The sequence below is a fragment of the Phaethon lepturus genome, unplaced genomic scaffold, assembly GCF_000687285.1.
Source record: "Phaethon lepturus isolate BGI_N335 unplaced genomic scaffold, ASM68728v1 scaffold15480, whole genome shotgun sequence".
Taxonomy (NCBI): domain Eukaryota; kingdom Metazoa; phylum Chordata; class Aves; order Phaethontiformes; family Phaethontidae; genus Phaethon; species Phaethon lepturus.
In genome coordinates this window covers 8,029-31,802 of record NW_010512721.1, presented here as the reverse complement: position 1 = coordinate 31,802, position 23,774 = coordinate 8,029, and the positions used below count along the sequence as shown (strand labels likewise).

At 40.0% G+C, this 23,774-nt stretch overlaps 1 protein-coding gene across 1 annotated transcript; it reads left to right on the top strand.

Moving 5' to 3' along the window:
• Nucleotides 1–2,851: 2,851 nt before the first annotated feature.
• LOC104621467 (tryptophan 5-hydroxylase 2) lies at nt 2,852–21,415 on the top strand (the record flags this gene model as incomplete). The annotated part of the gene is made up of 7 exons (XM_010287972.1): nt 2,852–3,004; nt 4,772–4,955; nt 5,064–5,164; nt 8,965–9,032; nt 13,767–13,963; nt 15,742–15,877; nt 21,289–21,415. Coding segments are annotated over 7 exons (966 nt in total), but the record flags the coding sequence as incomplete, so codon positions are not given.
• Nucleotides 21,416–23,774: the final 2,359 nt, after the last annotated feature.

Below are 23,774 nucleotides of genomic sequence, written 5' to 3'. Positions count from 1 at the left end.
CGGGGGCAGGAGGGGGAGCCGCTGCGTCGGGGGAGCTGCGAGGTGTGGGTCGGGTTCGGGCGGCCCGGTGCCAGGGAGTCGTCCCCCTTCCTCTGACCTTTAAGGTCAGGGGAAGGGTTTTTCGGCAGTTAACGGTGGAACTAACTTTGCGGTCTAATCGGTCCTCATTCAAAACGCTGCCTTAAATGTGCCTTCAAGCAATGGTGAAAGCTTCATTAGAAATGCAAGCCGAACTACCGAAATTAACCCTGTTGCTTTTGGAGTGATATAAAATCGTTGGGCTCCAGTTCAGGTGTTTCAAAACGCTGGGATTTTGGAAGGCAGTGATTAGCCCTGCCGCCCGGCGCGCGCCTGTCCCAGGCACTTGCGAACCCCACCGCGCGACCTCTAACAGCTCTTTGGCGATAGGCAACTCGCGTGCACTTACGCTGCGTGGGTGCCTGTGGCACTTGCGTTGCTGAGCGGCTGGCTTTGAAGGTTTTCCAGCTTCTGCCTGGGGTGGAACATGCTGGAGCACCGTACAGAGGATGTGCAACGTCCCTGTTGCAAAACCTGTCAGGAGGCAGAAGCGGTTCTCTGTGCGATGGTGATACGAGGGCAGCGGGTGGTTGGGTGACTTCAAGCACGGGATAAACTCCTGCATGCTTACAGGTAAACGTATTTCAACAGGTGTACTTCAATAAGAATAAAGAATGTTAGCGAGTAGCAATAATGTAACCTGCTCTGAATATGTGAAATATTTAGAATTACGAAGACTTTGCTTCCTAGAAAATTTTGCAACACATGAAGATTCCGATCACTCGAGTAGAGCCAACAGAATGTACCGGTTTGTACCAGTTGCTAACTGGCCTATTGTCTTTATGGTAAAATGTGAAATATTCCTATGTGTACACGCTTTGCTTCTACTGGAACTGTTGAATTAAATGGGATAAATTTGTTTTACTGTCTTTATATTTGAGTTACTTTCTTCAGTGAGTTCTGATATTGATGACTTTTTTTCCTGAGTACTTGTGCTTGCTCCACATAATTCATTTTCATTAGGAAAGTTGATCTGCTAGTCGTTATTTAATTATGAAGTATACTAATGAGGATGACTGATAAGATTTGAGTTCTTGCAATATCACAGCCTCTTCTACTGCGCTCATATCGATTAGCTAACCTAGTTTTCAAATGCTTGAGGGAGGCTTTCAGTCATCACTTCAGGTAATGCTCACTTGGGAATATTAGGGAATCCGTGACAGTCATGGAAGATCCCAAGTGCTCTCGTTTCCCAGAGGAATCAATGGTATTGAGATTCTCAGATGCTCAGTTGAGTACATGATCCTCAGTACATAGCTTCCAGAAAGCGGCACACAGTGAAAAATCACAGATGCTCTAAAAATAGCATCTTTGTCACTTCATGCAGAGGTTGTGTACTTGATGTATGTGAAAAGGGCTCAGACAAATCCCAAATATTATTGGAGTTAAACCAGAAGTGACCTTCTCCTAAACTACCCCTGAGCAAACCTCCTACTGAGCAGAATCGAATAAGCTCAATTACTAAAAAATAAACATGTTTGAAACCCTTCATATATCATTCCACAAACATAATTGCTTTTCCAGATTGCTTCTGTGTAGTCTAATAAATGATGAGAAAAGACCACAGAGACTTTTTAGCATGTCCAGTAAGTAGTTTAGGTGCGGCTAGTTTAACCTATTTAAAGGGTGGCTTTTGGTAAGAGGATGCATTTTAACTAGCCCTCTCTCTAATTCAGTGCATTCTTGTACCTTTAAAAAAAATCTCAGTAGATCCAGTGGGAGCTGACTTGGGAGCTGCGGGCTCTCTTTTCAGTGGATATTTCAGAGTCAACTGGGATCGGGTAAAAAAGTGAACCAATTTGACATGAACCACGTGGATGCGTAGAGTTGTATGTGATGCAAATACCTCATCAGTGGTACCCATACACTCAGTGATACCCATTTTAAAGAAAATAATTTTATGTAATCCAGTTTGAAAAGGAATCAGGCTGAAGCTTGCTAATTTTCTGCTGGGTCACAGAGCACTTGATGAAATCTTGTAAAATTTTCTAGAATTGCAGGGAGACTCTTTGCTAAAGTCCATTGATGCAGGTCCACAGACATTATGCAAGTGGGATAACCTACCTGTAAGCAAAAAAATAAGAATACAGATTTAACTTGGCTGTCATCAAGTGTTGTGAGACCTGTTGAAAAAGTTCTTCTATTCTCAGGTTATTTTCCCTTTGTGCTGCTTTACAATTTACCAAAGAAAATAATTAATCCATGTGGAATAGTTGTATATGATTCTTAATTTCTATCTTTACTTTTAGTTACTTTCCTCGGGAAAAATGACATTACATGACAACATTAATTGTGGTACACCGGAGAACACAAACTTTATGTTTTAAATGTAATGGTTCATACAAAAATACAGACCATTAAATCGCCATAAATTGACTGGTACAGGTTAGGATAGCATCACTGCAATTTTGCAGCAATATTCAGGTTAGAATAGCATCACCACAAGCTTTGCAGTAATTCAGACCATCTCCATTTGCTTCATGTTTATTCCTAATGATAGCATTGCCCTAATAATATCATTGTATTTGTATCCCAAATGTTCATATACTGTTCTTTATGCTTTTTTAATGGACTGGCCTCTTACACAATCATCTCTAACAGCAGCGTTTGACCTGTGATACTGGTTTCAAGTAAATACATTACCTTTTAAATTAAGACTGGATGAGTTCCATTCAGCTGTTTTCTAATAAAAAATTCTCTTTGCCTAAAAAGACTTAATTTTAGGAAATGCCCATTTGCATCTGAAATGATGCTGTTCTTTATCCGTTTCTAGCTAAACAGATCGAGTTCTGGGAAAAATGAGGAAAAGAAAGGGAATAAGGGAAATGGGAAAAGTGAATCTGTTTCTGAAGGTGGAAAGACAGCTGTGGTGTTTTCCTTGAAGAATGAAGTTGGTGGATTGGTGAAAGCTCTCCGACTCTTCCAGGTAAAGCTTACAAATCATTATGCTGACCGGACTGAGGAAGGCTACCAAGGTCAGGTAGTTTGTTGGTATAAATCTTGTGGACCACGGTGGAAGGAACAGGGTGCAGTTACATTCTGCAGAATTGAATAAAAGTAACTTAAAATTTTATCGGCCATTCAACAAAAACATTTTGGGCTTATGAAGGGTTTTCTGGAATGAAGTTTAACAGTGATACTCATTTTCACACCATTCACTTTAGATTTCTGACATGTGATTGTCAACCCTGTAAATTAGATTTGAAGTTGTTTGTGCAAGCTACAATGAAAGGAGGCACTTTCAGAGAGCAGTTCAGAATCTAAATGACATACAGTCAGATGGTGGTGCCAGCCTTGCTGCAGGACAATGTTTGGTCATGAAGTTAAATGCACCTTTAAGTGCTTGCAGAGTCGGGGCCTTACATGTCTAACTAGAACGTAAATTGTGAAGTGTTGGTTCCCATATAGATCCCCATGCAGTTGGTGATTTTCGGTCAGACTGCTGGTACTGCACGTAGTCTGCTGGCCTTATGAATACATTGAGAGGGCGTGGAGGCATGTCTGAAGATACTTAAAGCAAAGCAGTATAATGAAGTCTTAGGCTGTTCAGTCTGTGCAGTGCAGTGAAGAGAAAGTTAGGAGGTGGCTTGGAGCCTACCTCTAAGGGCAAAACCATCAGAGGCATGTTAAGTGTGGGAGCACTGCGCAATACCAATCCTGACTCACAGGGGCTGGCTCTGGGAGCAGATTCCCAAGGCTGATGTAGATACCAAGATGCCCCAGTCAAGGAACAAGGGGTGAGTTAGACCCCCAGGAGGGAGGCTGCCAGAAACCAAGGTGTTAGATGGAAAGAGAGGAAGCCTAAGGGAGCTGATAGGAGTTGCAGAAGGAGGCGTGTTTTCAGTGCAACTTCTCTCCAAGGGTGAAGTGTCTAACTGCAGCTCTGGCTTAAATGCTTGAATAGATCCATACCTGAAATCCTGGATTTACACACCAACTGCCCCCCTTCCTGGGAATGGCATATAATTCACTCTGGTCTCTTAAAACATGGCTGGAAGATGTTGCAGAGATATCACCCCCATTCGCATAGTCACTTAACAATTTGAGTACTGTGAGGGGGAGCACAGGGTTTTGTTCTCTACTCCACCTAAGGTAGGTCAGAGTGAGTTTGTTACATGAATGGGTTAACTAAGGAGATGCACCATATACATACCTTATGGAGCATGCCAGCGAAAGAATTATGTATGTATATCCAGAAATATTTTCTTCCTCACGTGTTCATAAGAGATAATGAAGTAGTACATGTTTAATAGCATCTATTTAAAGAAACACACTCAAATCTATTTAAATTAACATTATTATTATATACACTGCCTAATAAATTTGCATTAAAATTTAATATTTATAGCAAAGGTAAATATGAAATTGCATTAGAATTTTTTTTCTTTTAAAAAATTATAATTTTACACTGTCCTCTGTAAAAGATTGTCTTGGTAGATAAAATTAAATAACTTAAATTTTATTAAATTAAATATAATAGTTTTATTTTTACTTTCAGTACACAGTTTTTTCTTTCAGTATTTACTAAGCATCACTAACTAATTATGTAAATATGAAGTGAAATGAAAATGAAAATGTTTTCAATGAAAACACCTTTTAATAACTGGGAAGAACTTCCCTGAGGAATATGCCATCAGTCTTGCCCTTCTAGCTGGTATGTCTGTATTTCATCCATTATTTCATTTTTCCACAGGAGAAGCATGTGAGTATGGTTCATATTGAATCACGAAAATCGAAAAGGAGGAGCTCAGAGGTGGAAATTTTTGTCGACTGCGACTGCAGTAAGAAAGAATTTAATGAACTAATCCAGTTGCTCAAGTTTCAAACTAATATTGTATCTCTCAATCCACCAGAAAACATCTGGACTGATGAAGAAGGCAAGGCTGCTTTTATATCACTTGGTTTAGACACTGACAAATGTTTTGCACCGGTATCTCCATAGTCTTACACTCCAGTACCTTCAACTGACATTGTGTCTTCTGCAGATCTCGAATGTGTCCCTTGGTTCCCCAGGAAGATATCTGAATTAGACAAATGCTCACAGAGAGTTTTGATGTATGGGTCTGAGCTGGATGCAGATCACCCTGTAAGTGTAACATAAAATTGTCTTGTAGTTAATTTGTTAAGGTTATTTGCTAGTCCATTAAAAAGCCTGTTGACTGCTGATTCTGAGTACTTTTTTGAGCATATTGTTTTCAGAAGGTGGGGATTTAGTTCTCTTCAGTAGTTTCAGTGAATTAATTTTTCTTTTCTGTAGTAGGACACCCAAAAAGGAGATCCTCCAGAAGACTTATTCACTCTTGAACAACTATGGCCCCTTTTGTACTGCTTTCATTGATACATCTTTTTTTGTAATTAACAAGATGATGGAAAGGTTTCAAACCCTGAAGAATTTAGATCAATGTGACCCCTGGTTCTGTCATAAGGAGCTCTTAGATAAGAGTTGATATTAACCTAGGTGTCAGAGAAGAAAGAATTATGAAGGAAGACTTCCTTGGGCACTCAGGAGATAATTACAAAATAAAACAAAGCAACATGTTCCTGTTTCTGCATGAATGCAACAGATGGGAAGGTGTCTCACACTGGTGACAGGAGACAAGCCTGTGTTTCACGCAAGTTGTACTGCAGTAGAGCCAAATGCTCAATGCAAAATGCCCCCCCCCCCCAAAAAAAATTTGTTATTGTTTTATTGCTTTTGGCTGACGTCCATAAATGCTTAACCTCTGAGTATTTAGATGGCAGATGATTGCAAGCATTTGCGGTACAACATTTTCACTTGGTATGAATCCAAGTTTCTACCTTTGGACCACTTGGCTGAAAGTCCCTTTGCAGCGGGTGACTCCAGTGAGCCGATGGGTGCCCCTTTTGACCTCTCTCTCTCTCTCTCTCTCTCTCTCTCTCTCTCTCTCTCACTTACTCACTCGCTGTCAGGCACTTCCTCTTCCCTCACGCTCGACCCTATTTTTCCCAAAGCAGAATCTCCCACATGACGTATGCCAGATGAATTTATTAGGTGGTACAGTGGTGATGAGCAGCTTGAGCTGGGTGCCTCCGGAGAGGGACCCCGAACAAAAGAATCTCTGGGCAGTTATCCCCTTGAGGTCTAAGTTCCCCTCACGAGATGGTTTGGTCCAATTGGAGTATTTGGGTCTGGGGTCTCCTTGTTCCTCATTGGACCTTTTCACTGTCTCCAGATGGGCCGTTCTTTTTCTTTTCTCAAGGAGGCAACTTCTGCTGGTGGATGTGGCTGTCTTATCTTTCTGATTCACACTGGTTTCGGGGCCTTCCCGCATGTCACTAAGAGTTCAGTGTAAGTTCATCAGTATCTAGGTGAAAGTTGACCGCTTGCGGCCTGATGCCATACAGTGGACTCCATCTGAACTAGGATCCTATAACAACAGGCTGGATTGAAATTATACTGTAGGAAACTTCCAGCTGAAAGGAAGTAGGTAACGAACTCAGGTATCTGACCTTAAGGCTGTCTTGTAATAGGATTAGATTAAACTCTAGCTGTAGGTGATAGTCTCCTTGTCACAGACATTTTTGTTGGTGTTGTCCAAGATGATGAAAAATGGCCCTGAAGAGTTTGTACGTGACTGCAGAAAGATGAGTTTGGTGTAAGGGATTTTCTAGTGGTGCGTCTGTGCTGTACCACGGTACTACAGCGCCTGTGCAGACTCCTACCTGGGGACTGCCTTGGCTGAGGAGAGGCAGCCAAGTACACCTGGTAGCCCTGGGTTTGGGGCTCCTTGTCAGTGCAGAAACGACACTTGGACCGCTGCCTTCTGTCCTTTCCGCTCCACCGCTCCTACAGCTGCTGTGCCGTGGCGGGGGCTTAGGCACAGACCCTTGTGCCTGCATATACAAGCAAACGGACATCATCATGATGTCCCCTGGCAGCCCCACTTCCCTGTCTCTGGTGTCACTGGCCCACGTTATCAGCCATGATAAGCATCATCACCTCGCTTGGTTTTCAGCCACCGCTACTGTGTGGGGACCCTTCCCACACTGCGGCCCGCAGTTGGGGAGCACATTCCTGGATCCTGGTTTCTGCCATGTACTTCTTGATGACAAACGAGGATTTACCTCGCACCTTCTCAGAACGGAAAAGTCTGTTGATTACCTGCAACGATTAACAGTAATTTGGTTCAGACAGGCTGTAGTGGCAGCTCATTCTAGCCTTGAGTCGATGACTGTGACAAGCCATTTGATACTGTTTTATGTTCTGAGCTAGTGCCTTCATTAAATACTTGAGTGCTCTGCTGAAAACCTGCCTTCAGTTTTACAGGCAATGAAAAAAGACATTTGCATTATATGAATATATATTTTACACTTGGGAGAACTCTTATAAACATAATTTACACACCATTTGTTAGCCTATGCAGCATGCTATGTATTAGAGGTGGGGGGGAAAAACTGTAAAATCTGTGACTGGGTTTTCAAGCCCACTTCTGGTGCCTGCCCTGTTCCTTAGCAGTGGTGGGTAGGTGCCAGAGGGCCAACGAGAATTACCCTATTACAGAATTCAGCAGCATAGCCCTAACCCACTCCATATTGGCTAACAGTTTCAGTCTCAGTTTCACTACACGTTGCAAGCTTTTAAATCCCTTGTGGTGTCTTGAATCACTTTTCAGCTCTTGAACGGTCTGCAGCTGAGTAATTCAGTGCTGCTCTCAAAAGATATTAAGTAGAGAAGGAGATGCCCCCAGATTACAGCAACTTTTTTGCTGGTCGAAAAGCTTTTCTGTGTAGGAGTGAAGGCTTGAAGGTTTCCTGCAGTCCTTTCACATTCTCCCTTACGCTGCCCCAGCAACACAGCTTTGGCTATGGGGCAGTAAAATGTCTTGTGAGTTTTCTGGAAGCTCATACAAATATTTAAAATCAAACAATGTTATCTTTTCATTCCCTTCAGTGACTTGCATTTGTGTATGTGAGCAGTAAGGGAAAAATGCATTTTACTTTTCAACTCTGGCTAGGGGGAACAATGCACTTTCTGGGCTACTAACTGGGGAACTTAGATAACTCTTTACCCTTTTTCATCTTCAAGAGGTTGGCAGTTCTGCCTTGAAAATAGATAACTTTTTGTAGTCCAAAACCTGAAGTGTCTACATCTTTTATAGGTATAGAAGAGATCTTGTTTTAGTTTTGAATAGCTCAAAAGGACTGTAACTGGCTGGTATGTATGTGTTTGTCCTGGTTTAGGGTGGGATAGAGTTAAATTTCTTCGTAACAGCTGTTTTAAATTTAGTATGAGAATAATGTTGATAACACACTTATGTTTTTATTTGTTGCTAAGGCTGGGGCTAAACCACAACAGTGTTATATAGCTCTGTTGCACTTAATATTGAAGAGTTATGAGCCTACTGTAGCCCATGATGTAAAGCCCTTTCTCTGTAACTCAAATTGGAGCAATATGCATATTTGCTGCTGGAGGCTGATGGTTCAGTCCCTAATGTGTTGGTTAAGATGGCAACTGCTGAAGTAGCATCTTCAAAATGAGTTGTGTATGAACGCTGGGTCCTTGATTCTTCTAGTGAAGAAAGATGTATTAAGGATAGGTAAATTATCCTGCTTTGTGCCTGCGTGTGGAAGTCCATTCAGATTAAGAAAAACCTGAGTGGGATGTAATGACAAGGAAAAAGTTTCCTTTTTTCAACATCGTCGATGAATGTACCTATGCACAAACCTGTCTTGAAAAAACTCTTGTAGGACTTTGGTGGGGAAAAATGTGAAGAAATCATTATCTTCTCTTGCAGTCCAGTAGATAGTGTGAATTAAAATACAATATAATTAGGTACTAAATACAGACTTCAATGATTTATTTTATAATTCTTACAGCTAATTTTCTATCCTTATTGTAAATTACTTTCTTCTTCCTTGCTTAAGGGATTTAAAGACAATGTCTATCGACAGAGAAGAAAGTACTTTGTGGATGTTGCCATGAGCTATAAATAGTAAGTACTGGTATAATTCTTTCCTGTGCTGCTGACTAGTTAGAATTCATGCTCTACTTGATTCTGTAAGGTGAAGTTTAACAGTAGACAAAGTCATCCTTTAAACTTTGACTAGTTTAGTGTAGGCTATAAATGACAAACCTGATGCTTGAAATCCCGTTACATTTTCGGTACAGATACAGGCAAGTAAAGCATTTGAAAGGTAAGAACTCTCTCTTCAGCGTTCTGTTCATAGCTGCTTAAACTTAAGAAACTCTTTTACAAATGCTTGTGTATCTTAATGACAAACTGATGCACTGCGGAATCACACATATCTAACATCCCTACATAGTTGGACAAGTTCACTAAAACCCAAAATTATTATTTTCTTTTCATGTATTTACTATAGTGGACACTGCAAAATGCCATTTATCAATTTTGCAAACACTTCCCAGAATTCAGTCAACTGATTTTTCTGTAGTTAGTGGTGCTGGTGCCTGTGCACAAATACATTGCATGTGTTTTCTCATTTTGATTTTTGTTTTCCATGTCAGGTCAGTATTTTCAATTTGCTACCATCCCTGGCAGTCAGAAAACTTTCTGTGCTACCTACAAATACCTACTGTGTTGCAATTTTCTTGTCACAGAAGCATTCAAGTAATTCTAATCATACTGTAGGTTTTATTTGCAACAGGCCTAAGCCCTCATTCTCAAGGGAAAGAACATACTAATTTCATGTTCTTTTCCATTTTACCACACCACTTCAGGTTTTTAATTTTTCTCCTTTCAGATTTCTACCTATGTTGTTGAAAGAATATAAAACACAACAAAACAACACAGACTGTGTGTGCTCCTAGAGCTCTTTAGGTAATCTTGGATAGTTCTGCATTTACCCATGATGGTAGCAATAGTGCCATGCATTTCACAGCTGCTAAATTGCACGAAATATTTTCCTCCTTTCTCCCTCTCAGCTTCCTAAGTGTTGGAAAGATTGTGCTGCTGTGTCACTAAGCAGTGGTTCGCCTTCTACTACAAAGGGGTTTTTTTTGCCCTGAAACCATGAGAAATGTCTTTTCGCAAAAATCACATAGAGTAATCCTGCATATTCCCAGAAAAACAGGTAAAGGAAAGGAAAAATCTTTTCCTTCTTTAGACTTTGAGGGCTCAAGAACCATTTATGCAGGCGCATTACAAAAGTCAAACAACCCAAACCAGAGGTTATTTGCGGGGCCAAATCTTGTACTTCAGCAAAACTGCTCAGAAGTACTCCTTCATTCCACTGATCTTTTCAAACCTTCAAAAGATTTCAAACTCTTCCTGTTGTTACCAACAGAGGGAAGACAAGGTGCTTCACATATTTTTAGCTAGGGACCACAAAACGGCTGGGAGGCCAGTGATTAGGGCAATTACCTAAGATGTGGCAAAATCTCATTCATACTCCTCAGGTCTCCTGCAGTGGTTTTCTTAACCTCAGGGATGTGCCATGTCTGCTGGGCTGTGCAGTCAGTCTCTCTCCAGGGATGTCTGTAGCAGCCCTGGGAGAGGTTTACCCTCAGCATCCTGCAGCTCAGCCTAAGCCACACTGAGGAAAGGCAAATCAGCTCAGGGACGACTCTGTGCTGCTACAGCTAAGCTGTACCCATGTTGGGGAGCTCAGAATTAATTTAGGTGCCTTGACACTACCTTGCTGTCTTATCACATCCTCTTCTGTGGTCTAATGTCTCTTTACTTATTTATACAAAAAGAATAGCTCTGTTGTAAACACTGTTTCCCTCAGGGAAAAATTCAGAGCATTGTCTTGAACCTCTCTGTCTTTCAGGTAAATGACCTTCACAATCATTTACTGAGGCTTGGTGCATTTCTACTTTTCATTTTCCAGTGTAAAAAAAACCCCAAATTTGTTTTCTTAAAAAAATAACAGAGAGATTTGGCTACAAGGAGCAGGCTGCAAGGAATTGGCTCTGTAAAAAAAATGTTGAGTTGAAAATCCCTGATCAGCATTTCCTTTATGAATTGCTACTCTTCTATGTGGTACATGATCTGCTTTGGTTGAATATAAAGAGGCTTCTTGTAAGCAGGGAGAGGGAGAAAAACACTAGAAGTGAACTTGCAGGAGCAGGTGTTTGCTGGTACTGGGTGTTAAAGGGAAACACATGTTCACAGCAGTTAAAATCAGCTGTATGAAATAAACGGATCAAAAAAAATTCCTCCCTCCTTCACTTAGCTTCTATCCTAAAGAAAGTGAAAATGTTAATCTTGCTAATTAGTCCTTTGAGACTGATCAGGGATTCTAATAGTGTTGAGAAAATTAAATCTGGAGGAAAAATACGAGGTTTAAGAGGGAATTCATAATATGAGTTGATAGGTCATGACCATGGCAAAATGGAAAGACCTTATTTTAATAAGATGAAATAAAAAATCAGGATAGGTTTGCTTGTAGAGTCATCTTTCTCAGCCACAAGAAAACTGGCTGTGCAGGCTGGCCATTGCCATTATTTATGGAAACGTACACTGTGGGCCTTGCTTGTTGGAATAAGAGGGTGAGGTAAATGGGATTGGCAGAGCTGAGTGAGAGCAGCATAGGTCCTCCCTCAAGTCTGGCTGCCTTGATCCTCTTGATAAAGAAAGCAATATCATGATCAGCTGGAAATAAGATCAGTTCTCCCAGGCATAAATCCTATTAAGGAATTAATGTTCAGTGAACCTTACTTCAGTACTAATGAATTAATTGGATGAATAACTAAGTTATAAACCTTTTAGTGAGCAGTGAACAGGCTTCAGATCCTTGATTGTGTTTATACTTCTCTAGTGACAGGCTAAATAGAAACCTGAGTTTTTCCACTGGTGCACACATTTCTTCCTCTTTGCTGGGCCGATGCTGACCCGTACTGACAGGATCCATAGTAGAGGTCAAGTCTAAGGAAGAGGGAGGAGGTTACTGCACAGTATTCTGGCAACCCCAGGTGGATGGAGTAGCAACCTGCTTGTATCTGTCATGTATGGTACAATTTAGAGTATCTGTATTACGCTTTCCGTGAGCCGGCAGGCAGCTTAAGGCTGATAAAGTGTAAAAGTGAAGACAGGTACTAGACCTGAAGGACTGACTCCCACTGCAGAATGTGCACGAACCCCGTGCAGCTTCTATTGATGAGAAATGCTTCACTAAATGTGTTGCAATTCTTGTCATGTCTGCAAAAGAGTGGCTGAAGGGGAACTAGCAGATGTATTGGATGTTCAGTGAGTCCTTAACAAGTACGAGTACCTCATACAAAGTGGCCTTTGACTGACAGATAACTGCCATGGATCAAAATACTTTGATATAGTGAAAGGCAAGGGGATTAAATAGTAAGTTTTCAGTGAAGATGAGGGGACAACCACAATGCACGTCGGGTGGATGCTCTTCTCTTGTGCACATAGGGACTGCGTAGCAGCAATCACATGCAACATGAGGGCTCATTCCTTGTTACCACGTATGATGGAGGCAGGATTATGAGCCCAGTGACAGTCGAGACGGAGAGCCAAGCCCCAGCAAAAACCCAGCGCTGCTGCAGTGAGATTCCCCGTGCCTGATACTCCTGTTCAGCTGCTGTCTGCGACGCTGGGAAACTGCAGCACAGGGCTGGGAGTGCCCATGTTGCCAGCCCTGTGGCAGGGGAGTGGGAGGTAGGGACTGATGGGGTAGAAGGGGATCCCGAGAATCCCTTTGCCAGTCTGTACTTGGTTACAGTGTGGGAAAAGAGGATACCTGAGGAGAAAGCAGATTGCACAGGTTACATATTGTAGATTGTGAACATTAAATCCAGAGAAAGATTATAAAGTTTCTAGTCAGAATTTGTAATGTGAGATGATGGCCCATGACCATGGCATGGGAAATTCCTTACAGCTAAATACAAGGCAGTGCAAATTAGAAGGAGCCCTTCGTACTCTTCACACTGTCAGTCAGTTTTGAATTAGCTTTAACCACTCAAGGCAAATCTTGGATGTCAGAGACAGATTAGCAGGTACCCTGGAAGGCTCCTGCATTGCAATTTCTGTGCATTTGTATAAGGGGAAGAAGGCAGAGGAACTCCTCCTACACAGAAGGATTAAAAAAACCCAAAGAGATTTATTTAGAAGCTTAGTTTCACCTATGCTAGGCCATTGGCTCTGAGGTGAGCTTCCTCATGATGTAGTCCTGCATGAATTTGGGGTTCCAAGCATATCTGCACATGTAAGCAACAATCTAATAAATATATATTTTTAAATTCGATCCACACATTTCTAAACATGGGTGTAGTTACCTAATCTTCACTTTGTAAAATGCTAGGTAATGATGCTGTGTGACTATTACGTATTTTAAAGAATGCATAGAGCATGCAGTCTGCTGATGGTCTTACTGAGTCTAGAAGTTAGACTGAATTAGGATCTTCAGCTAACCACTTGCAAAGGCCTCAGTGACAATAAACAGAGAAAAACAATAAACAGTATTACTCTAGTACAGGAACATGGCATATGAGAAATCCATCTTTCTGCTATGATATGTACAAAGACTAAGGAATAATTTTACTGCTTAATGAGAAATACAGTTCTTAAGAAATAATTGTAGTATGTACAACATAACATCAAGAAGAAATTCTAAGAAAAAAAGCATCTAGTTGTCATTTTAAAATGGTTTTTAATAGTTTTAATAGGCTCTGTCTGCCTTTATTTAAATAATACTTTTCATTGAATCTGGTTGTATTCAAATGTATTTTGTATTATTTTACTTTTTTACAGCGGTCAACCCATTCCCAGAGTGGAGTACACAGCTGAAGAAATTAAAACATGGGGGGTGGTATTTAGGGAACTCAGTAAACTCTATCCCACCCATGCTTGTCGTGAATATTTAAAAAACTTTCCTCTGCTGACCAAGTACTGTGGATACAGAGAGGATAATGTGCCTCAACTGGAAGATGTTTCTATTTTTCTTAAAGGTAAGGTTCATATTTGGTTTGTCAATAGATACAGTTTTATGCAAACACTCTTTTCTGTTAGTACAAAATACAAAGCATATTGAATGAAAAGACTCCCAGCTTTGTCAGTGGACTTTGGCTTAGTCTGAAGTATTCTGTTTTTGACATTCTCCATGGCAGAGAGTATGCTGAGTCAAGGCAGTTGTATATATGTATACCTGTAGGTATGAAGCTGAGAGGAATTAAACAGCTGAACACGTATCACATGATGTTATCTTGCACAGGGAGAAAATTCCTTTGGTACAATCAAAGGAAAGAGCAGAGTTGGCTCTGCTCTTCTCATTCCCACAGGGTGGGTGTGCTGATAACAGCAGTGGGTATCTCCCAGATATCCAGGCAGGTAAAAGAGGGAATAAAATGCCACAATAACTGAATTTGAAGAGGAGAGCAGGTTTGGCATGTTGTACAGCTTGATGAATATGAGGCTTTCCTGAGTGCCCAAGACCTCATGAAGCTAGTCATTGTATTTGTATGTTGAAAAAACTCAGTGGAACTCCATAGGTAATCTGGTACTTCTCTTTCATGTCATTTTTTAAAGGGTCAGGTTATTACATATCTAAGTTTGAAAATACCCTTTTTTTCCCATCTCTCGTGGAATTGTATCCCATATGGAATGAGAAGTGGCAGACGTGAACCTCCAGTTTTTAACCTAGAGGAAAAGCTGCCAAAGTGTTCAATTAAAATTTCTCTTCTCCTCAGGGGTCTCTTCAGATACATATACTTGTTCCTTAATCCTCTTGCTCAGGAGCTTCTGGAGCTCAGGAACAAAATATTATAAAAATTCAGCTATTTGGAAAAAAATGTTATGAGAAAAAATAGCAAAATGTTTTGTCCCAAATGTGCATGGAAAATTTTTAACTAAGAGAAATACAAAATTTGTAATGAAAGGCTTACTTTCCCCAGTCCCTGCTTCATCTGTAACTCTTGTTTGTGAAACACCTGCAGTTACTAGAAACTGACTCATCACTCTTTGAATTTGGTTGTGTCCTTCTGGGTCTCTCATTTGTTGTGTTACGGTCTCTAAGGCATGATGCCAAAGTGTACAGGTTCTTTCTCCCTAACTAGAAACTCAAAACATCACACTTTCAGAAATACATTTTCAGATTAAATATAACAACAGTAGTGTCTATTGAAGAAAAACCTGGAACATTTGCCTGTAAACACTTGGAAAGAGTAAAGAATGAATTTGGGAGAGAAAAGTCCTTTTCAAAGTCACTGAGTTTGAAATAATCCTCCACTGAGACTAGTCTTGACAAAGGAACACTTTCTTAAATAAATAAGGACCTCAACTGTGAAAGTCGATATTTTACTATCACAAACAGTGTTTTATCTGTAAAAATAAGGACAGATTTGATTTAATCCTGTTATATTCCATTAGTTTTTAGTGTATTTTACAGAAGTCATCTTCTGTTTTGGAAACTTCTCTCCTGTTTGGTACTAGACAGGAAAATCAGATACTTGGTGATCCGAGAACATCACTTATGGTACCTTACCATCTTTTCTAGACGAGGGTATTAAAACAAACCTTGAAACACCTCAAGCTGTTTTCATTAAACATATGCTAGCGACGCAAAATAGTTCTTGTACATAATAGGTGAAAATGATGTGTGGTGATCTTCAACCAAGATATTCTCTGTGTCATGCTTCTGGTAGAATAATTAACTACAGATCATTACCTGTCCTCAGAAATGGATATAGGGATATATAATATAGTCTTTCATTATCTCCTTCACTTTCAGAAAGGTCTGGCTTCACAGTGAGACCAGTTGCTGGATACCTATCTCCCCGAGATTTTTTAGCTGGCTTAGCATATAGAGTTTTTCACTGTACTCAGTACATACGACATGGCTCAGATCCTCTCTACACACCAGAACCGTAAGTTGCTACATTTGCTTTAGTGCTTAAAAAAATAAGATCACTGGTTTCTTAAAAGACCCAGTTGAATTTGTCAAGATTGAAAAGAAGAACCCTCCCACCATGTTAAAAATCTAGTTATGCCATTGATGAAAAAACCCTTCACTTTGGTGACCCAGAATTTAATTTAAAGGCTGCTTTTGGGCTTTTTACTTTTTAAAAATGACTAGGCTACTTATATGGTGGGTCAAAAAATTCTATCTATCTGGATTATTTTTCAGTAGAAAATGGAGTTTTCAACTAAACATTTTGAAAAGGTATAAAAAATTTTATTTTCTGGTGGACAACTAAGGAAAAAAGTTGGAAAAAAACCCCTGAATCCCTTGAAAAAAAATGCTTTCAGAATTATAATTTGGTCTTCTTGTGCCCTCATTTATATTTTTGGGCCAGACTCCACAGCTGAACTTCATTTCTCTCCTATAACACAATGCAAGCAAGTCATGAGGTACTGTTCTGTCATTCAGAGAGGGTATTAGATATGAAGCCTGTTACAGGGAACATGATAGAAATAAGAGACACTTTAATTATGACTTTCATAGGACAGCTTTTCCAAAACAGAATATTGCAAGCTTGGATGAAATATTTTGGCATTTGGTCTCTTGATGAGAAGTGGGAGAAAAAAAAGATCAAAGTGATTGTAGTTCTTGTCTTGTATTATATATCATGCTCTGTGCAGTAATAACAGAACAATACATGTCAGATAACATGGAGGTAGTTTCACCAAAGGCTTCCACTGATCTTATAACCACAGCAATGACATTTTTGCAGTGCATCAGTCATCAGATGGTTAGCATGAAATTGTAACTGTTATTTATTCAGCTTGCACTATTTTGGTGTATTTTATTTTTGCCAAAATTTACATGAAGTGTTCACATATATATATATATTCAGCTCCAGTCCTGTAAACACTTGGACCCATCCTTAAATTTGATTTCATTAATAGGCTGCTGAAACCATGGAATAATATTTTTGGATATAAAAGGATTAATCAAACTTCATATAGAGCTGTCCCTAAAAATGCTCAAACATTATTTTGGCAGAAGTCACCAGGTGGTGCTGTTATACACATATCTACTTTTTTCCTCAGCATGTGAACTGGGCAAAGTATTGGCTAAAATGCTATAAGGCTAAGTTTTGTGTGTGTGGTTTTTTGGGAAAAAGGTGGTAATCCGTGAAGGAATTCAGTCACTTCTGTAACCTCTGTAATTAGAACTTTAATCTCTTAAATTTGTAGGCAAATTGCTACAATGTAAAATCCTGAAAGAAGGGCTTGGATATATGACGCTGGACCTCTTCTGGTCTATCTGAAAATATCTGTAGATATTTCAAAAAAAGAAATTATACTTAGGAAGTACCAGGTTTTGCCCCAATGATTTCCTCCCCTGTGGGAAGCCAACGTCTCAGATTGCAGCGCCTGCCATTGCTCAGCAAAAGAATAATGACATTTATCAGCTTAATACAAACTAGAAGAGCATTTTCATCTGTTGATGGGGGATTTAGGTACGTAACTCCAACAGGAACAAAGGAAGGAATGTCTTCTAGGAAACAATTTAGTAAGTCTATGTTATATGCTGATGTTCTCTGGTTTGTTGATTTGTATATTTGAGATCCCCATAGTTTTCAGGATGCTGCTTACATTTGGAATTACGCTGTGTATCATAGCTGATCCTTAGTAGTAACAGCAACTACTTTCTGTAACCATTCTTGTCATGGTGTCTGCAAAGTCACTATGTAGTAATACTAGTTCAATTAGAATGAAGATCTTTATCTCTTATTCGGGCTGAACTTAAAAATCCACGTTATGGTTGTAAGAGCTCTACATATGACTAACAGAGGAATTAAGTTGTCATTTTCAAATGATGTTACTCTCTTCCTGCAGACCTACTTGTGCAGACACCACATAAATAATCTGTACTATCAGGAGCTGCATAGGAAATTTTTGAAAAGCCCTTTTAAAATGTGTTAAATTTTTTTCATAAGATAGAGCATATAGTAAGTGTTACCAGAAATGAACAGTGAAATCCTGATGTTTTTGTAATCAGCAGAAAAACTAAACTGACTTGAGTGGGGACAGCTCTTCATCTTCCGCAGTAGCTGCAATGCTCTGAGATCTGCTGGTTGATATATGGGGCCATAATGAGGTTTGCTGCGGGTCCCTGGCTTGGTGAATGTTGCATTTCAATGATATAAACCTGGTAAAAAGACTCCCTTTGACTTCAGTGGGCTTTCCATCAGATTTAACACCCAGGCTATAGAGCTAGATACAAATTAGAGAGTTCATTTGGGTTGATCTGTATCACTACTATATGCATTTTAAAACAGTTCTTCCTGAGTTTCATTATGTTTCTACTACGTTCACAGAGCTATATAGATTTCCTCTGCTCTGCTAACTAATTTACTCCAAGAAAAATCTTTTGCTGTGAAAAGCGCATTACGAAAATCTTATTTTCTCTGAGCAATGTGTGTGAATAAATTAAAGTAACTTAATTATTTTCTGAATAAAACAAAACAAAAGAATCAAGCCTTGGTAGTTAAGCGAAGAATTATACTGTTCAGGCTATCTATAAAGGGCCAGACTGGCAGGGAAGTCTAAGAGACTCCAATGACAATCCCAAATGTTGGTTCATGGTTCTGCTTGGAAGATTTGATTTTTTGGGTTTTTTTTCAAGCTCCTCTTTTTATAACTGCACATTCAAAGTACTACTTTGCATAGTTTTAATGGAAGAATCTACAAGCTAAAGGCATGAAGGAAATATCTTCTGCCTCCTCATCCTCCTCCTTTTGCCAGGAGAGACAAGTTGATGGGGCTAGGCTTTGTCTGTTCTCATTTTGTCTGCAAGGGTGGAAGTGACACAAAGAGCCTGTGTCCCAGTGCAGAACTGGAAACAATGCATCTTCACTTACTTGTTTCTGAGAGTTGTTACCTCAGCACAGGAAAATAGAGTTGTAGACACTCAGCTGCTAATAGTGGCGATGCTGCTGTAGAAGCCTGCCTGGAGACAAGTGTGCTTACCTGAAGCCAGGAACTTAAAGCCTGTTCCACTATATTGTCTTTGCTTTTGCTATTTGAACTACTGATATGAAGTTACATTAAATATATCTGGATTGATGCAGTGAAGCATAGGTGAAGTTCTCAGCAATCAGTTTTGATTTCTCTAGTGAAGATGGAACGTGGAGTTAGAGTTCTGGATTTCCAGAGAATGGGCTTTGTAGCCCATTTCTGTGTTGAAAGGTGACGGCTGGAGGAGTCAGGTTCCTCTAGTGAATTGTTTGGTACTGGGAATTTTCTGGGTATATCCACCAGACTGCAAACTCCATTTACCTACTGTCCTTTGTATCATTAGCAAGCTAAACCTTTCAGGAGATGACAGAGAAATTGTGACTGGAACTGAATAAATAAAGAAGGGTCATTCACCTTTGATGGTTATCTACTCAAGTGATTCAAACCACCTCCTGAACAAAGAGATGGATACCATGCAGAAGCCAGCCAATTTTTCAAGTCTGAGCTCCAGTGAGGAATGGAGTAGTATTAAGCTTCAGGTCTTGTGGTAGCCAACTTTGACCATCTTGCAAGACTCAGAGCATCACCAAAGGGACGTGGAGATCATAAAAAAAAAGCCTTCTTACTGGCCACTTTTGAAGAAATTGGGTATTTCCCAGGCTTTGAAAGGACATGCAATGATGTAGAAACAAGGCAGGAAAAATCGGACTTTCAGGGAGAAGGACAAGCTTTACCAGGCAGTGAAAAAAAAATGCAAACAATTTTCCTTACATAAGTATGATGTCTGATACTGTTCCTAGCCAGCTGTACATATCTTGACTAAAAATATTGGCACACAGTAAGCTTGACCACTCAGCCTATATTGCTACCACTGAATCTCTAGTCAATATCCATGGACCATGTTCATTTTATCATGTCAGGCAAAAGAGTATTTGTTTACGTCCCCTGCTTTTTTGGGAAATACGTATGTCTAGGAAGGAAGAGAAGTGAGATTGGGTGATTCCTCTGTACTGTTGAGTGAATTACTCATATATGAGCTTGGCTTAAACTTGTCATGCACAACTTCAAAGCAGTTCTTGTCTCACCAAAAACTGTGACTGTAGTAACATGAGCAAATGTTGGTAAGCGTCTGTCAGCGAGGCCATCTGGGCTGAGAAGAGAGACTTGTAGGTAACCCTCCAATACTGGAACTATACTTGATAAGCTTTTGGTGAGGCAAACTAGGAATGCCAAAAATGCTAAACTTCATTTGCATGCATTCAGGAACTACTATCTACCTAGACACAGTTGGCACAGACTTCTTGGTGAAGAGTACTGAGTAAGGAGACTTTAAATTATATAGAGGGTTGTTTTTCTGTTCATGATTTATCTGAAATGTCAGGTTCTGTGTCTTTTCAAACAAAAATAGTTTATAAAAGACAAATTGGATGATTTTGGATGGAAGGCAGAAAACTTGATGTTTTCTCCTTGCTTTTAAAACATTTGTTTACAGCTTAGGAAAAAAAAAAAGAGAGAGAAATGTCTTTGAAGAGACAAAAGCAAAGGAAATGTCAGATCCAATTTTTAAAGTGAACTTTACTACCAAGTCCATTATTTTACGTGAACAAATGCACCAAAACTTTCAGAATTGTTTGAGAGCTTTTGGAGGTGATACATGTGCACTTTCGTTAGGTTGGTTAGCACTTTTTGATACACTTATATCTGCACTTTGTTATGACTAATAATACTCTTACAGGTGTGGACAGTAGTTCTTTCTAAAATGATTTGCGTTCTCTGCTTTTTCTGAAATCTTCTTGGTGAAAAGTTGACCGTTAACAAAAGTACTCAGAAAATGCAGTAGGAAGTCAGGACTAAATGAGAAATTAAGCACACAGAGACCTTTGTAAATATTGCCCTGAATTTCTTGTGGCAAGTGGGAAAATGTTTGGTTGTGGAGCTGTACCTAGGTGCAGAAACGGGAATGGAGAAAAGGAAGAGGGAACATGTCGGATTTTGAACTTGACTAATGGGGAAAGAAATGCTGAAAACTGTACTTGTGAGACATCTGGCTTCCCTTTGGGCAGTTCAGTCTTCATTCTACTAAGCCTGGAACACAGCAGTGATCAGGCCCTCCCACTCAATCTGGAAATGATGGAGAAATCACAGAACAGGTGGGGTTAAATGACATGTAACCCATTTAATAGAAGCAAACCTGTGTGTTTCTACAGAACCATACACAGGGAAGAACAACTATTCTGTAAAAAACATGTTTCATGGTAAGACTTTTAAAGTAGAGGTCAGACTCATATAAAATGGCTTATGTTAAATTAATTATGGAATGATTATGGAATTAATTTCTGTAATGACTCTCTTTTAATTTCCATTCCCTTAGGGATACGTGTCATGAGCTCCTGGGACACGTGCCTCTACTTGCTGATCCCAAGTTTGCACAGTTTTCACAAGAGATAGGACTTGCTTCACTGGGAGCATCTGATGAAGATGTTCAGAAATTAGCCACTGTGAGTCAAAATCTTTTTGTGACATGCTCTCTCATCTGTCCTCCTCTTCAGTTGATGAAGTGATGTGCATTGTCTTATTAGAGCTGGCTGCATTTTCAGGTTGCAGATGACTATGATGTGACAATCACAGAGCTTTAGGTATTTTTCCACTGTTTTTAATAAGAGCAAAGCTGAACATACTGGTCTTCAGGTAGTCAGTTTTACTTTTTATGTGCAATAACCACCAATTTTCGGGGCTAGCTGAGATGGATTTTTGTCTACTTGAAGGTCCTGAAAACAGGTAAGCAAGGTAATTTTGAAAAAAAAAGAAAACCCCACACCAAAACACCAACATTTTGGTGTTTGCTTTTAGCTCTGTGCTGTTAGCTCCTCCACAGGTGGCCACTTTGGATCTTAGCACTGCTATTTCTGTACTCACTGTTCTGTCTTGCAGCTGCTCACTATATTGTAGTGTGTGATGGATTTTGAGATGATGTTGCATCCTTGCTAGTGCTCCTGTTGGAGAATATGTAGTTATTAAGCCAAGGCTGTGCAGCAGTAGATCTAGACCTAGGTCAAGTGCCTCAACCAGTGGCTGTGAAGATGGATTTTATGTTGCATCAAATGAGGCACAGGCCAGTAGGTAGTGTGAACTGGAAGAGGCTGCGTGTTAAAGGCGTTAGACGCTATTAAGGACTCATCTGGAGCCTTCCTGGCCCTTGTGTGAGGGACACTCAGGTTGCACTGAAGGGCCCTGTCAAGTTGCCAGGACTCTCAGCTCCTGCCCACCTTTCAGCTCTGCTGTATTGCCATTTCCAAATAACTTGTATGCAGCCCTTTGTATCATGACATAGGATGGTGACCCCTGTCCTATACCACTTGCTCTGTTCTATTGTTTTAACTTACTGTATGCTTCCTTTTGTGGTTCTTGTTAAAACTAATGCTGCAAATAATTAACTATATTGTATTAAAAAACAACTCCATATTTAAATATTTTATCTATCTCATGAAAAAATCTGTGACAATCAGCAAAAGAATTGGTTACTTTAAATCTTGTCCAGCATACTACTGCTTTTCTACATGAGAAGTGCAGTGGGGATTTAAAGCGTTGGAAATAATTTGGACATAGTGTTGAAGGCGGATTCAAACCAGATTCAGTTACACCGTAATAGTTTTGATGCACTGGCTCAGAGTCCCACCTGCTGAAAAAGGAGGTTGTAGCCATTTGTTAGCTTTTTCTCCTATAGCCCTCCAGAAGTGACCACCAAATCTATTTAATCAAATGGGCCTCACTCCTTAGTTAGACAGGCTCGATATCTTCTTATGGCCAATTCCTCTCACATGCTGTAGGGTGTGTTCCGTGGTTTTCTAATGGATATTTGCTGAGAAGAAACTGTTGTTTGTATGGAAGAATCATGGAAGTTGTGTGTCTGTTTGCACATTTGCAAGGAAAGGATTTAGTAGGAAGCAGACCTACCTTGTCACAACCTGAAGCCTCAAGAGAAACTACCTAACTGGCTGTCCCTATAGGTACTCTGAGGAAAATAGTATGTCCAAGTCTTTCACCCCAAAATAACCCTGGGTGTCATGGCCTTGTTGTAGACGTCAATGTTGGGACTGATCTGTTTGGGGAGAGATATTAATATAAAGTGACCTCTGAATATTACATAAACATTTTTACTCCTCCCTCTCACACAAGTTCCCAGTTATGACTGGTTATGTCATCCAAACAATGAGCTGCTCCTGATTCACAAAGCCAAAAATAAAAGAAGGCAGCTGAATCACTTTCCCTTATCACACTGAGAAGTTGATATCTGAGTCAAAGTTGATTTCTCCTCCCATGCTGGAAATAGCTCTTTCAGGTGGAAGAGACATTTACAGAGAGACTTAAGGTAACCCAGGTGGTGTTATTTTTTGTAGAAGCACAATGGGGGGGCTGTACTCCCCTGGGGCAGGTGCTTGACAAATACAGAGATGTTACTTGCCCTAAAATTAGCAATGTAAAGAGTCAACTTGAGAGCAAGTACAAAGAACATCTCCCAGCAGTGAGAGCGAGTAGGCCAAGAAATTAATTCAGCTAAGCACCAAATGTCACCTGAGGTGCTATTAACTGACTTTTGCAACATTCGGTCCCATTTCCATCCTAGATAACAACCAGAGAGGCAGCAAGCTGGCAAATGCCAGCCAAGAGTCTTAACACAGAAAAGCAGTGCAGGTTCCAGTGAGGCAACTTCGAAGTAAATAGAGAAACAAATGACCGGAGAGAGAACATGCATATTAATGAGCTTGAAGCAATATGCCCAAAGCAAGCTTGCCATTAGCATGACCTATTTCAAAAGATAGTGACATTAACAGCTGAGCCATTACAGGGAGGACAATG